The sequence below is a fragment of the Neolamprologus brichardi genome, chromosome 23 (assembly GCF_056152115.1).
Source record: "Neolamprologus brichardi isolate AB-2024 chromosome 23, ASM5615211v1, whole genome shotgun sequence".
NCBI classification, from domain to species: Eukaryota; Metazoa; Chordata; class Actinopteri; order Cichliformes; family Cichlidae; genus Neolamprologus; species Neolamprologus brichardi.
Genome location: NC_142125.1, coordinates 11,136,419 through 11,153,810, shown reverse-complemented (window position 1 = coordinate 11,153,810; position 17,392 = coordinate 11,136,419). Strand labels below are relative to the sequence as shown.

The following is a 17,392-nucleotide window of genomic DNA, read 5'->3' as shown; positions in this document are numbered from 1 at the left end:
GTGGTTGCAAACAGCTAAAAACTTTTGTAGGTGTGGAAATCTAAGGTTCTCCAATTGATAAAGACAGACAAAGTTTGTCACATGCTTCATATAGAGCAATGTCCAATATCTGACCTTCAAAGTCACTTGGATCACCTTTCTTTCCCATTCTGATGCTCATTTTGAACTTCAGCAGGTCACCTTGAACACATCTACATGCCTAAATTCAGAGTTGCTGCCATGTGATTGGCTGATCAGACAGGTGTGCCTTATAAAGTGGCAGTCATGAGTACACCAACCACATGATCAAATCTCACCCCACTGTTGACTCCATGCATGCTGCTTTACCATGATGATAATGACGAGCTCAGCTTAGTGTTCTGACAGACTGAGCGCCTGAGTGTAAAAGACTTTATTCATAGAGAGAAGACAGAACAGGAAAAGAGGCGGGTTCCTTTCCAGCTGAGAGGAAATGCGGCAACTCTCAGCTTTAAATGAAGTCTACAAATTTTACAAAACAAAAGGAGCCCGCTGAACTTCAAATGTCTCTGAACGCCTGCTTGCAGTCATGGTGGGAGCGCCGTCACGCGGCTGAGGGTTACCAGACTGTACAACAATTATTGGGATTAAATGTAATATTCCTCATCACCATCAGTATTTGAGATAGAGATTAAGATATACCATATAATATTCACAATCAAGACGCGCACACATGGAGCTTTAATTTATTGGAAATATTACAATTTTAAAGCCACTCTTAAAAAAAAGGCAGTTCTAAGGGCTAAAGCTGAATATAATCAAGGCCACTTTTACATGACATGAAGACTTCCTCATCATTGGACCTACTCCTTATTTAACCATGCAAACATTAATAATACGCTTTTAAATATTAACCTTCAGTGATCCACCGAGCACAGTTTGTATTTTTCTCAATAATTATTGTACAGTCACTGATTGGCTCACCATCATCCCACACGTCGTGGCTAATTAAATCAGGTCAAACAGCGTCTGCAGGCTTCCACACAGTATGTAAAAAAAACAAACAGAAAAAACAGCTGACTTTTAACTTTTAACATGACGATTTAACATCCTAAAAATATTAATGCCATGTCTTTGAAATCTCTTAGACTCTAATGGATCCAGTATGCTGTCCATCACTGCCATGATTATTTTATTAAAGGAAGCGCAGGAAAAAATGAAATTAGGTGGATAATCAGCCGCTCCTGTTACAGTACAACACAGCTTTGAAAACTCACAAAACTTTTCTTTTTTTTTTTTGCACGCACACACGCACTCCCACATTCGCACATTATCTGAAATCCCCGGCTACTACGAGAGCATTGTTGTGTAATTGTTATTAATAAAACTATGTACTATGACGTCATTTATATTCAGAGCACACATCCATGGACAGGCGAGGACAAAATGGGCGGTGGCATGTTTGTAAAGTCTTATTAAGAGCAGGAATCCTGTGTTTTCAGTCGAAGGTGACAGCTTTTCTTAGTGTCTGCAGACTCTGTGCAGCCCATTTTCCCACTTCGGCACCTCCTCCTCCTCCTTCTTTTTCTCTTTCCTCTCTTAGAGCCACCAGAAGCGTACATAGACAATGAGCATGATGAAAAAGACACCTCCAGCTGCCAGCTTGGCATAGGTGGAGCGGGTATTCAGATACTTGGCGTCGCTTCTGTACTTTTTCGACAGGCTGGACAAGTTGCTGGCCTTGGAGTCGAGTGCTGTGAGGAGGAGAAAGCAGAGGGAGAAAAAAAGTAAAGGGGGGTTGGGAAGGAGCAGGATAAGCACAAGCGCGCAGAGAAAACTCCCATCACGGCTCCGTTTGAGCCGAACACAGATGACAGACACTCACCGGAAAGCGCTTCTCCTCTCTGCAGCACCTCCTCGATGTTTGCCACCATGATCCTCTGTACGTCCTGCAGTTCTGTGTTGATGCTGCCCAGATTCCTCCTTGCTCGGCTGTCGATGTACGACTTCTTGGTTTTTTGAATGTAGGTGTCTGAAGAGAGAGACAGCTCACAGTTATTTCAGGCTCTGTGTGTTCAGTTACTTCACTGCCCTGACTGTGACAAACACGCTGACTGCCAGGATCCACTTTCCCCGGAAGACTAAAGTGGATTTTTATTGAATTTCATAGAAGACACATTTCCCAGCTTTGAATGAGAGCAGAGAGACTGCTGATGCTGACCTATTAAACAGATCTAGTCGCACAAGAGCTGATCCTTTTCTTCCCTTTTAGTCCTCTGATAAATTCCTGTTATCAGTATTTTTCATTTAAGTTTAAGTGATTCAGAAATGTTTCACACACAGACTCCTTATTAAAAACCCAGAGTTTTGTAAACACTTTTTTGCTGCTCATATTTTGGATACTTTGTGGCGACCGACTTGTTTTTAGAGCCACAAACACGTCAAGTGGCTGTTAGAGGAATCGCAGTTTCTGGCACCTCAGTGTCTTCAGCCTGGAGGTTTCTGTGTGGTTTCACAATGATTTACACCCTGAGTTCATCTGCAGGGAGGAAATAAAAAACCAGCCCCTAGCACCACAACTTCACTGAACACATAAAATATTAATAGTCACCAGCAGCAGAAGCACATAAGCATGTTTCAGCATCTTAGAAATAATCAGAGAACTCTCTGTTAGTCTGAAACTGCTTGGATGATTGGTTTTCAGGTTTCTGCTGCCTGCTCTGCTCAGTATGCAGCATTGCATACTTACATGTAACCATCACAGCTAAGTGCCAAAACCCCCTAACCTAAACCTCGTTCTAAGTTTAGCCCTAAAACCAAGTCTCAATCCTCAAACCTGCCTCTGAAGGGGTACAGACGAAGGTCAGACTTTAAGTTTCACATAATCTGATCACTTTGATGGCTCTCACAAAGATAGCTGGACATGTTTTTATCGGATTTTTCTTATTTGTTGTTTGTGGCTTTATGACGAGCAGTCATAAGAGCACAGATCGAGTGTTTCCTGCACAGGTTTAACATGTAACCTGGTTTCTACTACTACTGATACATGTCTTTTCTTACCAAACTCAATGAAGGAGTAAGGCCGGGATACTGTGGGGACCTTCTTTCCGTGCTGCTCATGAAACTCTGCCTGGAGGTCTTCTAGGTAAGCAAAGGCTAGCTTCTTGGGAAAGCTGGCTTCACAAAGCACCAGGTAGCACACTCCTTTCTCTATACAATAGCTGAAAAAAGCAACATAAAAATGTACTTTGAGTGGAGCATGAGGAAATGCACTGAAAACATCTATCCGTGTTTGCTTAATTCCTCTGAAACCACGATTATTTTGAGACAATTTGGATTCTCACTCACTGAAACGCCATCGCACCGGCCTCTAAAGTGCAGCGTGTGGGGCTCTGCTCATTGAGTTTCCTGAAGAGCTGCTTAGCTTGACTCTGATACTGCTGAAGGTCCCGGCCCAGCTAAAGAGATGAAAAGCATAAGTGGTTTAAAAAAACAAAAGAAAAAAAAACAAGTACTGATATCGAGCACAGAGAACACAGAAATGAATCAAAATCTGACTCGAATGCAGCAGAATTAGAAGCAAATGTGCTTATTTTACCACCAAAAGAAATGAAGGCAACGTAGATTTGAGCACGTTATGTATCTGAGGGCTTTACAGACATACTCAGACAGCGGCGGGACGTTAAACGATGACACTAATTTACAGATAGATAATGTGGTTGTTTGAGAAACACATGTGATGCTGAGGCACAGAGCGGAGACGCAACAAACCTTTTCACTTCCCTTCGTGAAAGCAAACGAGAGAAGGAGGAAAAGATGTTAGAGTCAAGGCGAGCACAAGCATAAAGGTTTTAAAAGCAACAACTCATGTTACAAATGGCATCCATTTGAACATTTCAAGAAGTCCACCAACGTCATCAGGCATATTTCATCTGCAGGTAATAATAAAATGTGGGGAGTGGATTCTACTTCACTGGAGTCACTTAGTGTTAACCAGTGTAATAATGAATGATAGGTATAAAGTGAGTCAGTCACTTACTAACCAACAAATAACCACGTCAGTTTCCAGCCTCCCCACCACCCTGAGCTAGATGAGCATATTAGCAAATAGATGAATGGATGGATGTTCGATCTTTCAGCCATACATCAGTACCAGCCTGGTGACGGTCTTATATTGTAAGACCCTACAATAATAGAGAGAAATCCCAATAATCAGATGACCCACTATGACCAAGCGCTCGGCGACAGTGGGAAGGAAAAACTCCCTTTTAACAGGAAGAAATCTCCCACTGAACCGAGCTCAGGGAAGAAACACACTGTGGAAGAAAGCCAGAGATTAATAATAATAACTAAAGATTAAATGCAGAGGTGTATAAAAACATAGTGAGTGAACTAAGAAGCACCAAGTGCATCAATGGAATCCCCCAGCAGCCTACACCTATTGTAACTAAGTGAGGATTCAGGGTCACCTGTTCCAGCCCTAACTATACGCTTTATCTTGAATCCAGGAGAGGGGCCTGAAAGCTGAAAGCCCTGCCTCCCATTCTACTTTTAAATACTCTAGAAACCAAACGTAACCCCCCAATGCGAGATCGAAGTGCACTAATGGGGTGATATGGTGCTGAGAGGTCAAAGTTTCATATCTCAGTCCTGAACTTATGCGATGCTGTAATGACGTGAAATAAAAAGCTGTGGCAGAAGCGGTCTGATGACTCAGTCGCTTCAGGCAGGTAAATAACGAGGTGGACAGGTGGACAGGCCTACAGCAGGACAGGCCTACAGCAGGACACCTACCAGCAAATCAAACGGCTCAATTAACTTTCACACGCCAAACCAGAAAGTCATGGTGGGGGTGGTGCTGGTGCCCTCAAACGACCCACATCTGGATGAAAACAAGCGCTCTGAAGGCGGACGTGACAGCTGGCGGCGGGTTAACGTTGGCTAGCGTGTCACTATAACATTAGTGCAGGATACAAGCGTTCACTAATAATCCTCACCTGCTCGTCCTCCTGCATGGAGGCGGCCAGCGGCAGGCCGTCAGCCAGCCGAGCGATCATCGTCAGCAGCACCATCTCTGCGAAAAGCTCCGCTGCTCAGCACACACTGCAGGCTCCTCGAAGCTCCGTTTGACAGGCTGAAAACTGACAACACCGCAGCACTGACGCTGAGCTGGCCGGAAACGCTATAGCTTTGTGTCACAGCTAAATCCCGCCGCGGAACCAGGCGGACAGACACAAAGGTTCCGCGTCGCCGTCCCTAATACGAAACTTATTAATTTCAGGTATTTGTTAGAATATAATTACGACAATTGTATATGCGTTATATTAGATTTTGTTAAGTTCAAATTAAAATTTGTTGCTTTATCTTCTTTTTCTTCTTTTGGCTGCTTCCGCCACAGCGTGTGGTCTGCTTTCATCTCCTCCGTCACTACATCCATGAACCTCCTCTGAGGTCTTCCTCGTTTCCTCCTACCTGGCACTCCTCCTCCCCTGCACATCCCCAAACCATCTCTAACTCATCTTCCATCACTATGTCTGCTCCCTGCATCCTCACCTATCTCCTTCACTTTTACACACGTGTATTCTGTCTTACTTCAACCAGTGTTCATTCCTCTTCTCTCCAGGGCATACTTCCACCTCTCCAGTCTCACCTCCACCTGCCCCCTACTCTCACTGCAGATCTCAATGTTGTCTGGAAACATCATAGTCCACAGAGATTTCTGCCTCATAAAGAATGACATTTCATGAATAACAGTGGTGAGGTGTATGGTAGGAGTGACAGATGGGGTTAAGGTGGGGGTAGGATTATATGTGGGATCTGCTTTGAGCTTCTTCTTGTATGCAGTGGCGATGAACAGGCTGACAGATGAGGTCAGGAGGAATCTCTGTGGACTCTGATGTTTGCAGAAGACACTGTGATCTGTAGTGAGAGTAAGGAGCAGTTGGAGGAGAGCTGGGAGAGGTGGAGGTTTGCCATTGAGAGAGAGGAAGAAGAACCGAGAAGTAAGACAGAATACATGTGCGCGAAAGAGGGATGGTGGAAAAATGGGTATGCAAGGAACCGAGGTAATGAAGGTGGATGAGTTTAAATACTGTACAAGAGAGGCGAAGCAGAGAGTGCAGGCAGGGTGGAGATGAGTGTCGGGGGTGATTTGTGACGGAAGGAGAGCAGCCAGAATGAAAGGGAAGGTTTCCGAGATGGTAGTGAGAGCTGCTGTAATGTTTGGTTTGGTTTTAAATATTGTAGCTGTTGGTGGATGTCAGCTCGGCAGTTCTGTTCTTGTAAAAAATGAACATTTGTATTATAAAGCACTAATGCTCTTATAATGAGTATAAATCCAAGCAGTTTCCATGTGCCTTGGCTCGATACAAATGATTATTGGACAGAATGATATCACATTTGCTCCGCTTGTATTTCACAATATGGAGTCAGTGGACCTGACCTGTAGGTGCAGGATTGGATAGCAAACAGCAAAAGCGACTTTTTATCATTATCATTATGAGTTAATTGCAAATGATATTATTATAATTTTAAATAAACTTTAAAGAGATAAGAATGACCACATTGCAGCATCGCTCATTACACAGTATTCATTAGATAGATTGTTTTCGTCTGCAGTACATCCGTTCAAAGTATTTTTAGGACTGAATTTAAGTAATATTTCAAAACCAGCAGCAGTGACCGCGAGAGTTTATTTACATGTACCACTCACCAGTTTCATGACTTCAGTGCTCTCACTTGTGATGAGAGGGAGTCATGCTGCATGTACACAGGAAGTCTGTCACGGCCCTGAAATAACAGAGAAGCACAGAGTGACCACAGCTTTTTCCACACAACATCTCTCCTCTTGTTTTATGGAGGTAAAACATCTCTGATAAGGTCAGATATGAATCAGATAAAATACCACAAGTGTCTAGTATTACAGTTTAAACATGTTTGTCCTCTCTCCATTATTTTACATTCAGTTCTGTCTCTCATCTCTTTTCCCCTCACTTCCCAACCAGCTGCAGCAGATGGCTGCTCCTCCCTGGGTCCGCTGGGGCTCTTTCTGTCCCCCTCTGTCAAGTGCTTGCTCATAGAGGGTCCTCTGATGGCTGGGGTACTCTCTCAGAAATCTTAGGTGATTTTACATTATGGTTTAAAATGCTTTGAGTCAACAGTTATTATCAGCTGAACTGATTTTCCCATTTGAAGCAGGAAACAAGTTTACCTGTCCAGACAGTATTCACTACACACTTACTAATAAGTTCCCTGTCATGACAAGTAATCCAGAGACCACAATGAAAAGACAATGCTTAAAAGAAAGTGATGGCAAAAGGCATCAAAACCATTTTAAACAGCATAAAACTCAAACTCTAGCCAGATGTGGTTAAATGACAAAAATTAGTCATGTTACTGATCCCGCACCACAGTTTCTCCTGTGACTAATCCGGTATTATATTCAGTCTTCTCTCAGCTGCTCCCTGTATGGGTCGCCAGATCAAATCACCTGCCTCCATCTCACCCTATCCCAGCATCCTCCCCGGTCACATCAATACTCTGCATGTCCTCCTGCAGCTGCATCTTCATCGTCATCATCTCCCTCTCAGCCTTGCCTCTCTGACTTTGAGCTGTCCCTCTGTCTCCAAACCAAACAGCAGGTCTTGCTGTCTGTTGCTTTGGATAGCTCAGGCTCACGTAATTCAATCTCATTCTTTATCATCCACATGTTCAATTTGGCCCCAATGTTACGGATGCCCTTCCTAACACAATCCTCCCCCCTTTATATGGGCCTGGGACTAACACTAGGAGTGTCTCGGTGGCTTGTGGCCCCCTTGTGGCTGGGTTTGGTTATTGTATACAATACTATTTACAATTTTGACCTAATACAAATTGACAGTTAATATTTAAGACGTAAGCAACATTTTCCTGAAAGATCGGCTTTGAATGCAGTTTAAAACTTTAGTTTACATCAGCAGTTTAAAGGTGCAGAAGGCAAATCTGAGGGTGTGTAAGTTAACCTCTTAAGCCCCAACGCCCCCTGATACGGGGGCAAAAGGCAGGAGATCAGGTAGGCTTGGGGCTTGAGAGGAAACTTTGTCAAAACTGTAAGCAGTTCAGATAGCTGAGATCTATAATGAGCCAAAGTCTAAAATGTTTCCAGTCAAATGTAGTCACTGATTTAGTCTCTAACGGTGTGTTTTAGCTGAATGGGCTTTACGTCACTTCACATCTCTCACAATACAGCTTAAGAGAGACAAACACTGGATAAACACATACGTACTGTGTCACAATGACCTCATGAAGTCCTCCTTGTCTGATCTAGTTTTTCTTAGCACGCACACATTCCTCCGAAAGGACTAAAGAATTGTGCTGACTGTGAAACACAAAAACCAGTCAGCGCACTTGTGCCTGATATTCTTAATGATTTGAAAGTACACAAATGAACACACATAAGCATGCTGAGGATGAAAAAAATGCAAAATATTCCAAAATATCCTGGATGGGAGATGGTTAATTCAGCAGCTGAATCCACCGGCAATGTATTTCAGTCATCTGAAACAAAACTTTAAACTTAAACTAAGCGAAGAAAAAGGTTTTTTGTGTGTGTACTGGATTAAAAATAAAAACTAGACAGTTGGTCTGAGAATTGCAAGGTCTGACTGTGGGGGTGAATTTACTGCAGCGTCCGCTCCTGGCATTAAAACATCTCAACGCCAGAGACCTGAAAACTGCCTTCACAGAAGTTCTCACACTTGATAATCCTATTCCAGTGCATTCGATCAGCAGCACCAGGCCGATCCCCTCTCGGGTCCTATGGACGTGGTGACCGTGTACTCAGTTTTCCACAGTTAGTCTCTACAAAGACTAAAAGAAACGTGATCAGTGCTAATCAGCAAAGAGATCAACTCCTTTATTAGTAATAAATGCCTGACTGTTATAGTTACAGTACATTTCCCTTTTAAGACAGAAAGCAAACAATAATCAACAAACATAATCAAGGCCTCATTCTTCTTATGTGTTCAATGCTCCCTTTCATCATTAGGATCTTTATAGTGTCCGACACCTTTTCATTCAACAGATCATATTACTTAACTTCCGTCTTCATTATCCTGTCTCTCACGGATACAGCTCGTCTTAACTGTCATTTTCAATTTTGTATTCAATTGAAGTCCATTTTAAACCTCACAATAAGTCGAGAAGTGAAGCAATGATGCCCACTTTGTAACTTTTGTACTCTAAAGAGATCATTTCCAGTTGTTATTAAAATGTCTTTCCATGCGTCTTAAATAGGAGCACTGACATGAGTCAAATCAGCTTCAGTCATGGCTTCAAACAGTAAGACCAGGATAACACTGCTGATTTGTGACGGTCTGATTTGTGACGGTCTCCATTCTCACAAATGTAAAAATGGTGCTACATTTTCTACAGCATCATTTTTTTCCATATTGCATTAAAAGATCAAACCTTTGAAGTTAGTGGAGAATGCCCATAAAAATACATACGCATCACGTGGCTGTCAAAAAACCAAAAAGATTTTTACTTCTGCCCTGTTTCGCCTGCTTACACCTCGAACATGAAAGGTTTGGTAATGTGAAACAGCTGGTAACTGTTACAGAGCAGCTACAAAATGAAAAACACTCCTACATGAGGGGAATGACTGATTTTCTTATGTTAGTGTGTTACAATGTGATGTTCTGCTGGTAAACCGTAGGTCCTAGTACACAAATATACTCATAAAGATACATAAACAAAAAAAGCCTTCCAGATGCCTGGAGCTTCTGATCGAGAATGTGGAGGATGTGTCAGAGCTGTTCCAATCCAACGAGGCTCGTCTCTGCAGCCCACTGCTGACCAAGATCCAACAGCTCAGAGGGCTCCTGTTCACGCCTCACTGTGTTTTTCTGGCATAGGTTTAGCCCACTCAATATTCAGTCCATAATGTTGTAGTTAAACAGCGTATGACGGAAGTATTTTATTTTGAATTTAATTTTTATTCTACACAGTACAGGGCAAAAGTTTGGAGCCACCCCTTGTTTCTTCATATTTTGCTATGAAATTTTGAAACAGGTACAGCGATTGTTTCAAACATACATGGAAAAACAGCATATAAGGAATAGTTCAGGAATAGTTCTTCAGGCTTCTTGGATGTTTCTGCCTCTGGATGATCCCACACTGCTTCAGTAATATTGAGCTTCGGGCTCTGAGGAGGCCCATCAGTGACTGATAGTATTCCCAGGTATGCTTTCACTGCGCTGGCAGTGTGTTTGGGATCATTGTCGTGCTGAAAAATGAAGATGCTGCCAATCAGATGCTGTCCAGATGTTACTGCATGGTGGATCAAACTCTGATGGTGCTTTTCTGTGTTCATAAATCATCAGTTTTAACAAAAGTCTCCAACACCACTGACAGAAATGCACCCCAAACCATGACACCCAGGTCATTGTAGTCTAAGGAGCTTGGAAAGAAAAGCGTCTGGACTTGTTTAAGTTTCCTTGAAGACGTTTCATCACTCATCCGAGAAGCTTCTTTAGTTCTAAGAGCAATTGGTGATGAGTCCCAGATTTTAAGCCCTATAGGAGTGTCACCACAATCAATTGCTCTTAGAACTGAAGAAGCTTCTCGGATGAGAGGTGAAACGTCTTCAAGGAAACTTAAAGAAGTCCAGACACTTTTCTTTCCAAGCTTCTTAGACTACGATGACCTGGATGACTGAGAACCTTCACAGACCTGACGGAGCACCATCTTGCTCGTGTACCTCTGTACATATTGACAAAATAATGAACTAAACTTTCAAATTTGGATTCTTCACTCGATCAGACCTGTTTACACTGATTTTCAGTCCAATTTCATACCTCACCCATACCCTTGTTTCCCTTCATTAAGCACGGCTTCCTGACAGTCGCCCTTCCACTGAGACTAATAAGGCAGAGATCAGCTGGAGATCCAGATTATCTCTCAGTTTCTGTGTCAGGTGTCTGCTGGAGTATTTCATGCTTTTTTAAGGACATGACTTTCAGATACTGTTCATCTGCAGCAGATGAGACTTCTTCTTCTGTCCACTTTGCTCAGATTTTTAAGGAGACACTGCACATCGTGCTAAAATATGCCAGGATTTTTTGGCTAATAGCTGTTTGGGAATCATCTTGTTGGTGCAAAAAATGTTTTATGTCTAATTGTCATCATCTTTGATATTTTTCATAGATTCAGGTAGGTCTGCCACTATTAGTCGACTAGTCACGATTACGTCGACTATCAAAATCGTCAACGACTAATTTAATAGTCGACGCATCGTTTGAAGCTTTGTAAGATCCCAAAAGACACAGGAATAAGTAGTAGGATTTAAGAGTGTAATAACAAACTGAAACAGAAGATGGCAGCACTGCATGTACAAGGATGCCAGCTGCCGTTAAACCCCGAAGAAGAAAAAACTGTGTCCCAGAATTCATAGCGCGGCCCAGCTCAGTTTCCAACAATGGCGGCAGCTAGTTAGTTTTAATATTACTCTTATTATTCTTTCTGGGTCACAAAATAAACGTTTAACATATTTTCAGGCGAGGATGTTGTTGTGTAAACCTCAAATATCTGCTCAGTTTATCAAGACACCACATATTTTCAAAAGCGCTCCGACGTTTTCGGAGATGTCCGTTACCCACCAGCTGGATAGCTAGCTGGGGTTCAAGGCTCACTAGAGCCGGTGAGAACACCGGACTCTGGGCAAATCATTTTCAAACCCACTGCCATCTTTTGCTACTCAGGTTAAACATATATAAGTCACTTAGATAACTTAAAAATGTTATTGTTTGGCTTTTTTCAGTATTTTATTTGTTCCTGAGTAAATCGGTTTGGCTGAGATTAAAATTATAGTTTAAACACAGCTGAATAAACCTCAAACAGACAACTGATTATCAGAAGTGTGAGATGCTCGAGAATATACTCAGGTGTCCTGTTATATTTTAGATAGCAAGGAGCAGACGGCTGAGTTTATTAAACTCCACTGAAACAATCTGCAAATTTCATTTAAATTCAATAAACTATCATCTTGTCTTTATTTTTTAGTTAGCACATACCTCAAACACTTGTTAGCTGTAAGCTAATGATAGTTATATAAGAGCAGATGCATGCTTGTGCAATAAGCTGTACTTGTACGTCCAATGGATGCATGATCTGATTAGTCAACTAATCGCAAAAATAATCGGTGACTAGTCGACTATCAAAATAATCATTTGTGGCAGCCCTAGATTCAGGTGAACAAATGGGAACAAATTATGTGTATAAAGATCCAACTTAACATTTATTCTCTGCTGACACATCGCTGGTTCATTCCCTGAGTTAGGAACCTTTTCATGCTTGAATCATTCACATTCCTCTGGAAATGCTCAGGTACAAGGACTGGATCAAAAGGGAATGAATAAGCAGCTTTCTGAAAGCCTCGAGAACTTAAAGATTACAAGAACATCTGGCTCCTTGGAAGGAAAATATAAAGGAATGAAGGGTGGCTCAAGACTTTTGCACAATCCTGTATATTGCCATGTTCACAGTTAACTAATACGTGGACACAGTTGGGTAAAGACCTAACAATATGGAGAAACTCTTTGGAGAGAGTCTGTGTAATCTATTATTGGAATGAGGGATGTTCAAGCATGTTCAAGTTATTCAGGAAAGATGCTGTCGTATTTCTGTTTGATGGTCAGAGCATGAGCAGCTGGACATGTCATCACCGGGAGACGAGGGGGTCCCAGATCCAAGCCCGACAGCTCGTTCATCAACTGTTTGTTTACTCCCACATCAAAACCTGTCAGCAACAACAGCACATTATAAAATGCACAAAAAAAAAGACACCATTAGAGGATTACTATGTCAGTGCAAAGCTATCACTCACCAAGTTTGATGGCAAAACTCAGAAGCTCCTGAATCTTGAACTGCTCGTGGAAATCAGATTAAAGATGTACAGATGTGAGCAAAGTGGTACAAATGATCAAGGACACACAGCAGCGGTAGAGAGATCAGCAGTACCTGTATTGTCCTGGCTTGGACGAGGTCGCCGGTCTCGAACGCCGATATGAGCTTGTTGACGTGACATCCTACGTAATTATATGTGCTGCGTGCAGAGAAATAAAACTACTGAGCATAGAGAAGGAATAAAGACAGAGCATTGTGCAAATAAAAAGTCACACACACCTGCCAACTGCTCCATGGACTCCCATTACCAAAGCTCCTAGAAGTTGCTATTTTTAAAACGAATGACATTTTTTAGGATAGTTCCACAGCTAAGGTCAAAGTGACAACAGGCTACAAAAAGAGGAAAGACTGACCTCGTCCACGCCATAGAGGACTGACCAGTGAGGCGGACTGTAACTGATACACTGGCCCATGTCCATCAGGTCACTCCCAGTGAACTTGACGCCTCTAAAGGAAGGGATGACCTTCTCAATACCTTCTATTAGTTCTCTCACTTTCACTGAAGAAATAAAACAAACAGGAAAAAAAAAACACATTATAAAAGACATAAAATTTAAATGGTTAGAAATGTCCAAATCTCAGACTGCCTCACCGTTAACACCAGTAAATATTGGGACATGATAATAATAGAAGGGCAGAGTTGGAGCAGCTGAAGCCACTTCCTGGAGAAAGGTCCTCAAAACATCTGAAGCGGGGTGACAAGAAAAGAGATGCAGAGGTTTTTGTTTAGGCTCACATGTTGTCATGTATGAAATGTGTTATTAATGCTGCAATATGCATGTCATAAAAACATCACACACCTGCATTGCTGGGCTTGAAGAAGGACGGAGCAATGACTGCTATACCATCGGCCTCAATCTGTGCTGCATGGTGAGCCTGGAAGAAGGACAATGAAAGATGGGAAATGAATGGATTATCAATTATCTAAAAAAAAGAAAGAAAACTTCTTTTGATATTAATAACAAAGCAAATTATTAACTATGACATTTGGATATTCTGAATAGATTTATAATCACCACAATAAACACCATTGCCTGATTACATCTCTGACTGGTCACGTGATGTGTGACATCATGTGCTCTGGAGACTTTACACCAGGCCTCACAGTCTGCTCTCTCCTCCTGACTGGCTGTTTTTTTCCTCTTTGACACACTCGCTCAGACTTACTGTGCACTCAGGCCTTGCATGCACGCTCATGTGCTGACAGACACACACACACACACACACACACATTTGATTTGTTGACTTCTTTGTCAGCCTCTTTTAAGCAGGGTTGTGACACAATGAACGGACCTCTAACCCGCACCAAACAACATGCTGTTCTTTAACTGACACGTGACTGTCACACAGGACGTCATGTGCCAGATTATTCGCTGACTGGGACCGGATATTTCCTGGACTCGGCCCCCTGCAACACAGTGACTGCCTCACATTTCAATAGCTTTACCATTTAAACTGAACACATTTAATATAAAGTAATATAGAAACAGTGTTTTATTTTTACTGCAGGCACATGTGGTGCCTGAACACACCGCTAATATTAAATCTGACTTATCTAATGACCATGTTGTGTACACCTCAGGTTAAGGCGAGGCTAAGCCTGACTAGGTCAATGTGGCGGAAACTCCACTTTAACCATGTGTTAGTAAATTTAAACATATTTTCACACAGGAGCTCGACAGAAAATGGAATCATGACATAACTCACCAGTTCTTGGGTGTCTTTAAGACTCAGGCAGCCAACATGAACAATCACCTGATCCATCCTGGAGAGGAGAACATTTCCTCAATATCTATTTTTTAACTGTATACTTAACACTTTAAAGCCCATGATGACTCTAGGGAATAGCTACAATGTGCATGTGCTTGTTTGATTGTTTCTTTGCATAATTTTGGGGTTTTTTTTGAGTAACAATTGAGTAAAAATCGAATTGCCTGCGATGACTCACTTGCCCTTTGCTTTTCGACACCACTCCTCAGCCAGGACCTTCCTCTCTTGCACACTGAGAGACATGCTTTCGCCCGTGGTGCCATTCACTGCAAGCAAAGAAACGTCTGTCCAAGTTCCACATCACTGAAACTTAAATCCCAAGATTCTCAGTCTTAAAAACCAAACAAGATCAAAAAGCACGTCAATAAATAGACATAAAAGGATGGCGTAGCCTATAATAGTCTAGCACAGCCCACTTGCCACCACTTCAGCAAAGGGTAGAGTCATCGTGGAACTTGCGCCATAGACTGCTGACGGTGCAATAATTCACAGCACAAAACTATTTCAAGTCTAGAAAGCAGTGGTGCAGACAAAGATGGGGAAATTAAATAGAGCTGGAAGAGCATAAAAACACAATGAGGTACAAAGATCAGCACAAACATCCTCTGCTGACTAAGCACTCACAGAAAGTAGTGTGGAAATGAGACGTTAACACAGGAGAAGCTCAGGCTGAGCTATAGTGATTCAAAGGGTTTTTGGTGAAGTGGAAAATGAAGCGGTAAGCATTTCAGAGTCACGCCTGTGCAGAGGAAAGGGCAGGATCTTAACATTGTCTAAACTTTTCTCCATGTATGTGCCACCAAAAGAGCCGCAGATAACAGCCGGCACTCGAGACGTGGGAATCTACTTCAGCTTGAGCAGAAATTTCAAGGATGAGTGTCTGAACTGAAGAAGAATGCTTAAACTGCAAATAACAAGCGTAAAGACCAATGTGCCTTTTTTCCAGGAATATTATTACACGAGGAAGCAATGGTCTTCATTAACAGCTAACAGCAGCATTAAAAAGGCACCCTGTGGAGGTTGGTTTCCTGGAGGAACAACGGTGCAATAACTGCCTCACGGCACCTGGTTTTTAGTGTTTTGTGGACTGGACACAGCAGTAAAACTGGAGAATAATCCCACCAATCAGATTACACAAAGAGATATTCAAAGGTTGAGACTGAGTGGGGTTTCTTTGCATGTTTCATTCTATTTCTCTGTTTTGCCTCCAGCCACACGTCACTGCAAGTTCAACAAAAACATTGCATTCATAATCCAGAGTTGATTTTTGCAGTAACTCTTTGTTTTCTCTGTTTATCTGTGGACATTTCACACCAAAGTTATGCATTAGCTGAGACTAATTTTGAATACGTCGCCCCAGCAGCTGCAGGAGACCAGTGTGTTGCATCCTTGCATGGATATGATAGATGTGATATACAATATTTCATAAAGGGAATAATTAGAGTAAAAAATTATGCAAAGTTTCGAAAGAGCTGGATATTATACTCAGAAGGAATCATCAGTTAAATGCTTACATGGGATTTTTATAAGAAGTCAATAATGTTTTATTGAGCTGTGCAATTCAGCTAACTTGCTATGGTTTTATCCAACTCTGACTACATATAAAACCATACTTTAGATTATTTTTACACCAGGGAAGAGGATTAATGTGATTAACAAAGGAGCAACATATCTACCACAGTAAAACAACAGTATGTCTACAAATCAGCGGATGAATCATGCAATATTAGAGTTGATTCAGGTGGGGATACAGAAAAAACACAAATATAAAAAGAAAGAATCCACAGGTAAACTTACCAAACACGTTATTTACACCTTGCTTCTCTTTCAAGTAGTCAATATAAGGTCCAATCACTGATAGGTTGAGTTCACTGTTTTGGGAGAATGTGAAAAATATAGACCTACACATGTGGCAAAAAACATTACCTGACAACAGGTGTGTAAGATGCCAGTCCCTGCGCCTCCCCAGTTTCAATACATCTCACACACTTTTACTGAACAGACACACAGGAGGAAAGAGGCTTCAGATCTCCTTACCCTTCACTGGTGATCGGAGTGAATGTGGCTGCAACAAGTCCTGTGAGTTTTTTGTCGGCGGCAGGAGCCATGATGGACATCATGTTCTGGCATAGAGAGGCACACTGGAGTGAAACAAAAGAAACACCGCAAAAAACAACAGGCGATTCGCAGTCTTTGACATCAGCACACTGTTCTGACTCACAAACTTTATAATACACCACAGAGCGCTGGGGCACGGTGTGTAAACAGAAGATGGGCTGTAAACTGATATACTATGAAAAGGAAATTATGGAGCATCAAAAGCAGCTCCAAAGACGATCTCCAGCTTACCTGCACGGTCTTTCCTTCTGCGAGCCGCTGGCACAGGTTCCAGTTTTAAGGGAAGTGGATCTCTGGTTATAACTTGTTTTCTTGGACAGGGATTTGCTGAAATGCTCGTCACGTGAACATCAAACAACTAAACGTTGTCAAGTGACATCGCAAAGATCCATGGGAAATGTAGTTAGTTGGGGGAAACTGGATAACAAGTAAATATGAACTTTATCCGCTTTTATATTAAAATATTTCAAATTAAATACCTTCCTCACCTTCACGCACACACATATCGGACTGTTTTTTTATGTATTGATAGGACTGAATTTACTCACCATTTATGGTGCATTTAATTTCCATCAGGATATTTCTTAATTATAGCAGTACCAGC

The 17,392-nt window shown here is 41.9% G+C and overlaps 2 protein-coding genes across 5 annotated transcripts; both read right to left on the bottom strand.

Moving 5' to 3' along the window:
* Positions 1–357: 357 nt before the first annotated feature.
* sec22bb (SEC22 homolog B, vesicle trafficking protein b) lies at positions 358–5,151 on the bottom strand. Its single transcript, XM_006790329.2, has 5 exons — positions 4,956–5,151; positions 3,307–3,416; positions 3,019–3,179; positions 1,844–1,990; positions 358–1,712 (listed from the first exon to the last, which is right to left on the bottom strand). The coding sequence occupies exons 1-5, from the start codon at positions 5,028–5,030 to the stop codon at positions 1,558–1,560; spliced, it is 648 nt and encodes a 215-aa protein (XP_006790392.1). The 5' UTR covers positions 5,031–5,151; the 3' UTR covers positions 358–1,557.
* A 5,438-nt stretch (positions 5,152–10,589) lies between these two features.
* npl (N-acetylneuraminate pyruvate lyase (dihydrodipicolinate synthase)) lies at positions 10,590–17,170 on the bottom strand. Of its 4 annotated transcripts, none has more exons than XM_035907508.2 (12): positions 17,020–17,170; positions 16,708–16,811; positions 16,468–16,571; positions 14,849–14,936; positions 14,608–14,665; positions 13,701–13,776; positions 13,493–13,585; positions 13,254–13,399; positions 13,120–13,166; positions 12,955–13,039; positions 12,821–12,860; positions 10,590–12,733 (listed from the first exon to the last, which is right to left on the bottom strand). In XM_035907508.2, exons 2-12 carry the CDS (start codon positions 16,788–16,790, stop codon positions 12,591–12,593), a joined length of 963 nt encoding a protein of 320 aa, XP_035763401.2. In that variant the 5' UTR covers positions 16,791–16,811; positions 17,020–17,170; the 3' UTR covers positions 10,590–12,590. The 4 variants fall into 4 exon arrangements, with proteins under 4 accessions (XP_035763401.2, XP_035763400.2, XP_006790390.2 ...); XM_035907507.2 differs by having other exon boundaries at positions 16,708–16,793; positions 17,020–17,169; XM_006790327.3 differs by having other exon boundaries at positions 16,468–16,541; positions 17,020–17,163.
* Between the last annotated feature and the right edge of the window lie 222 nt (positions 17,171–17,392).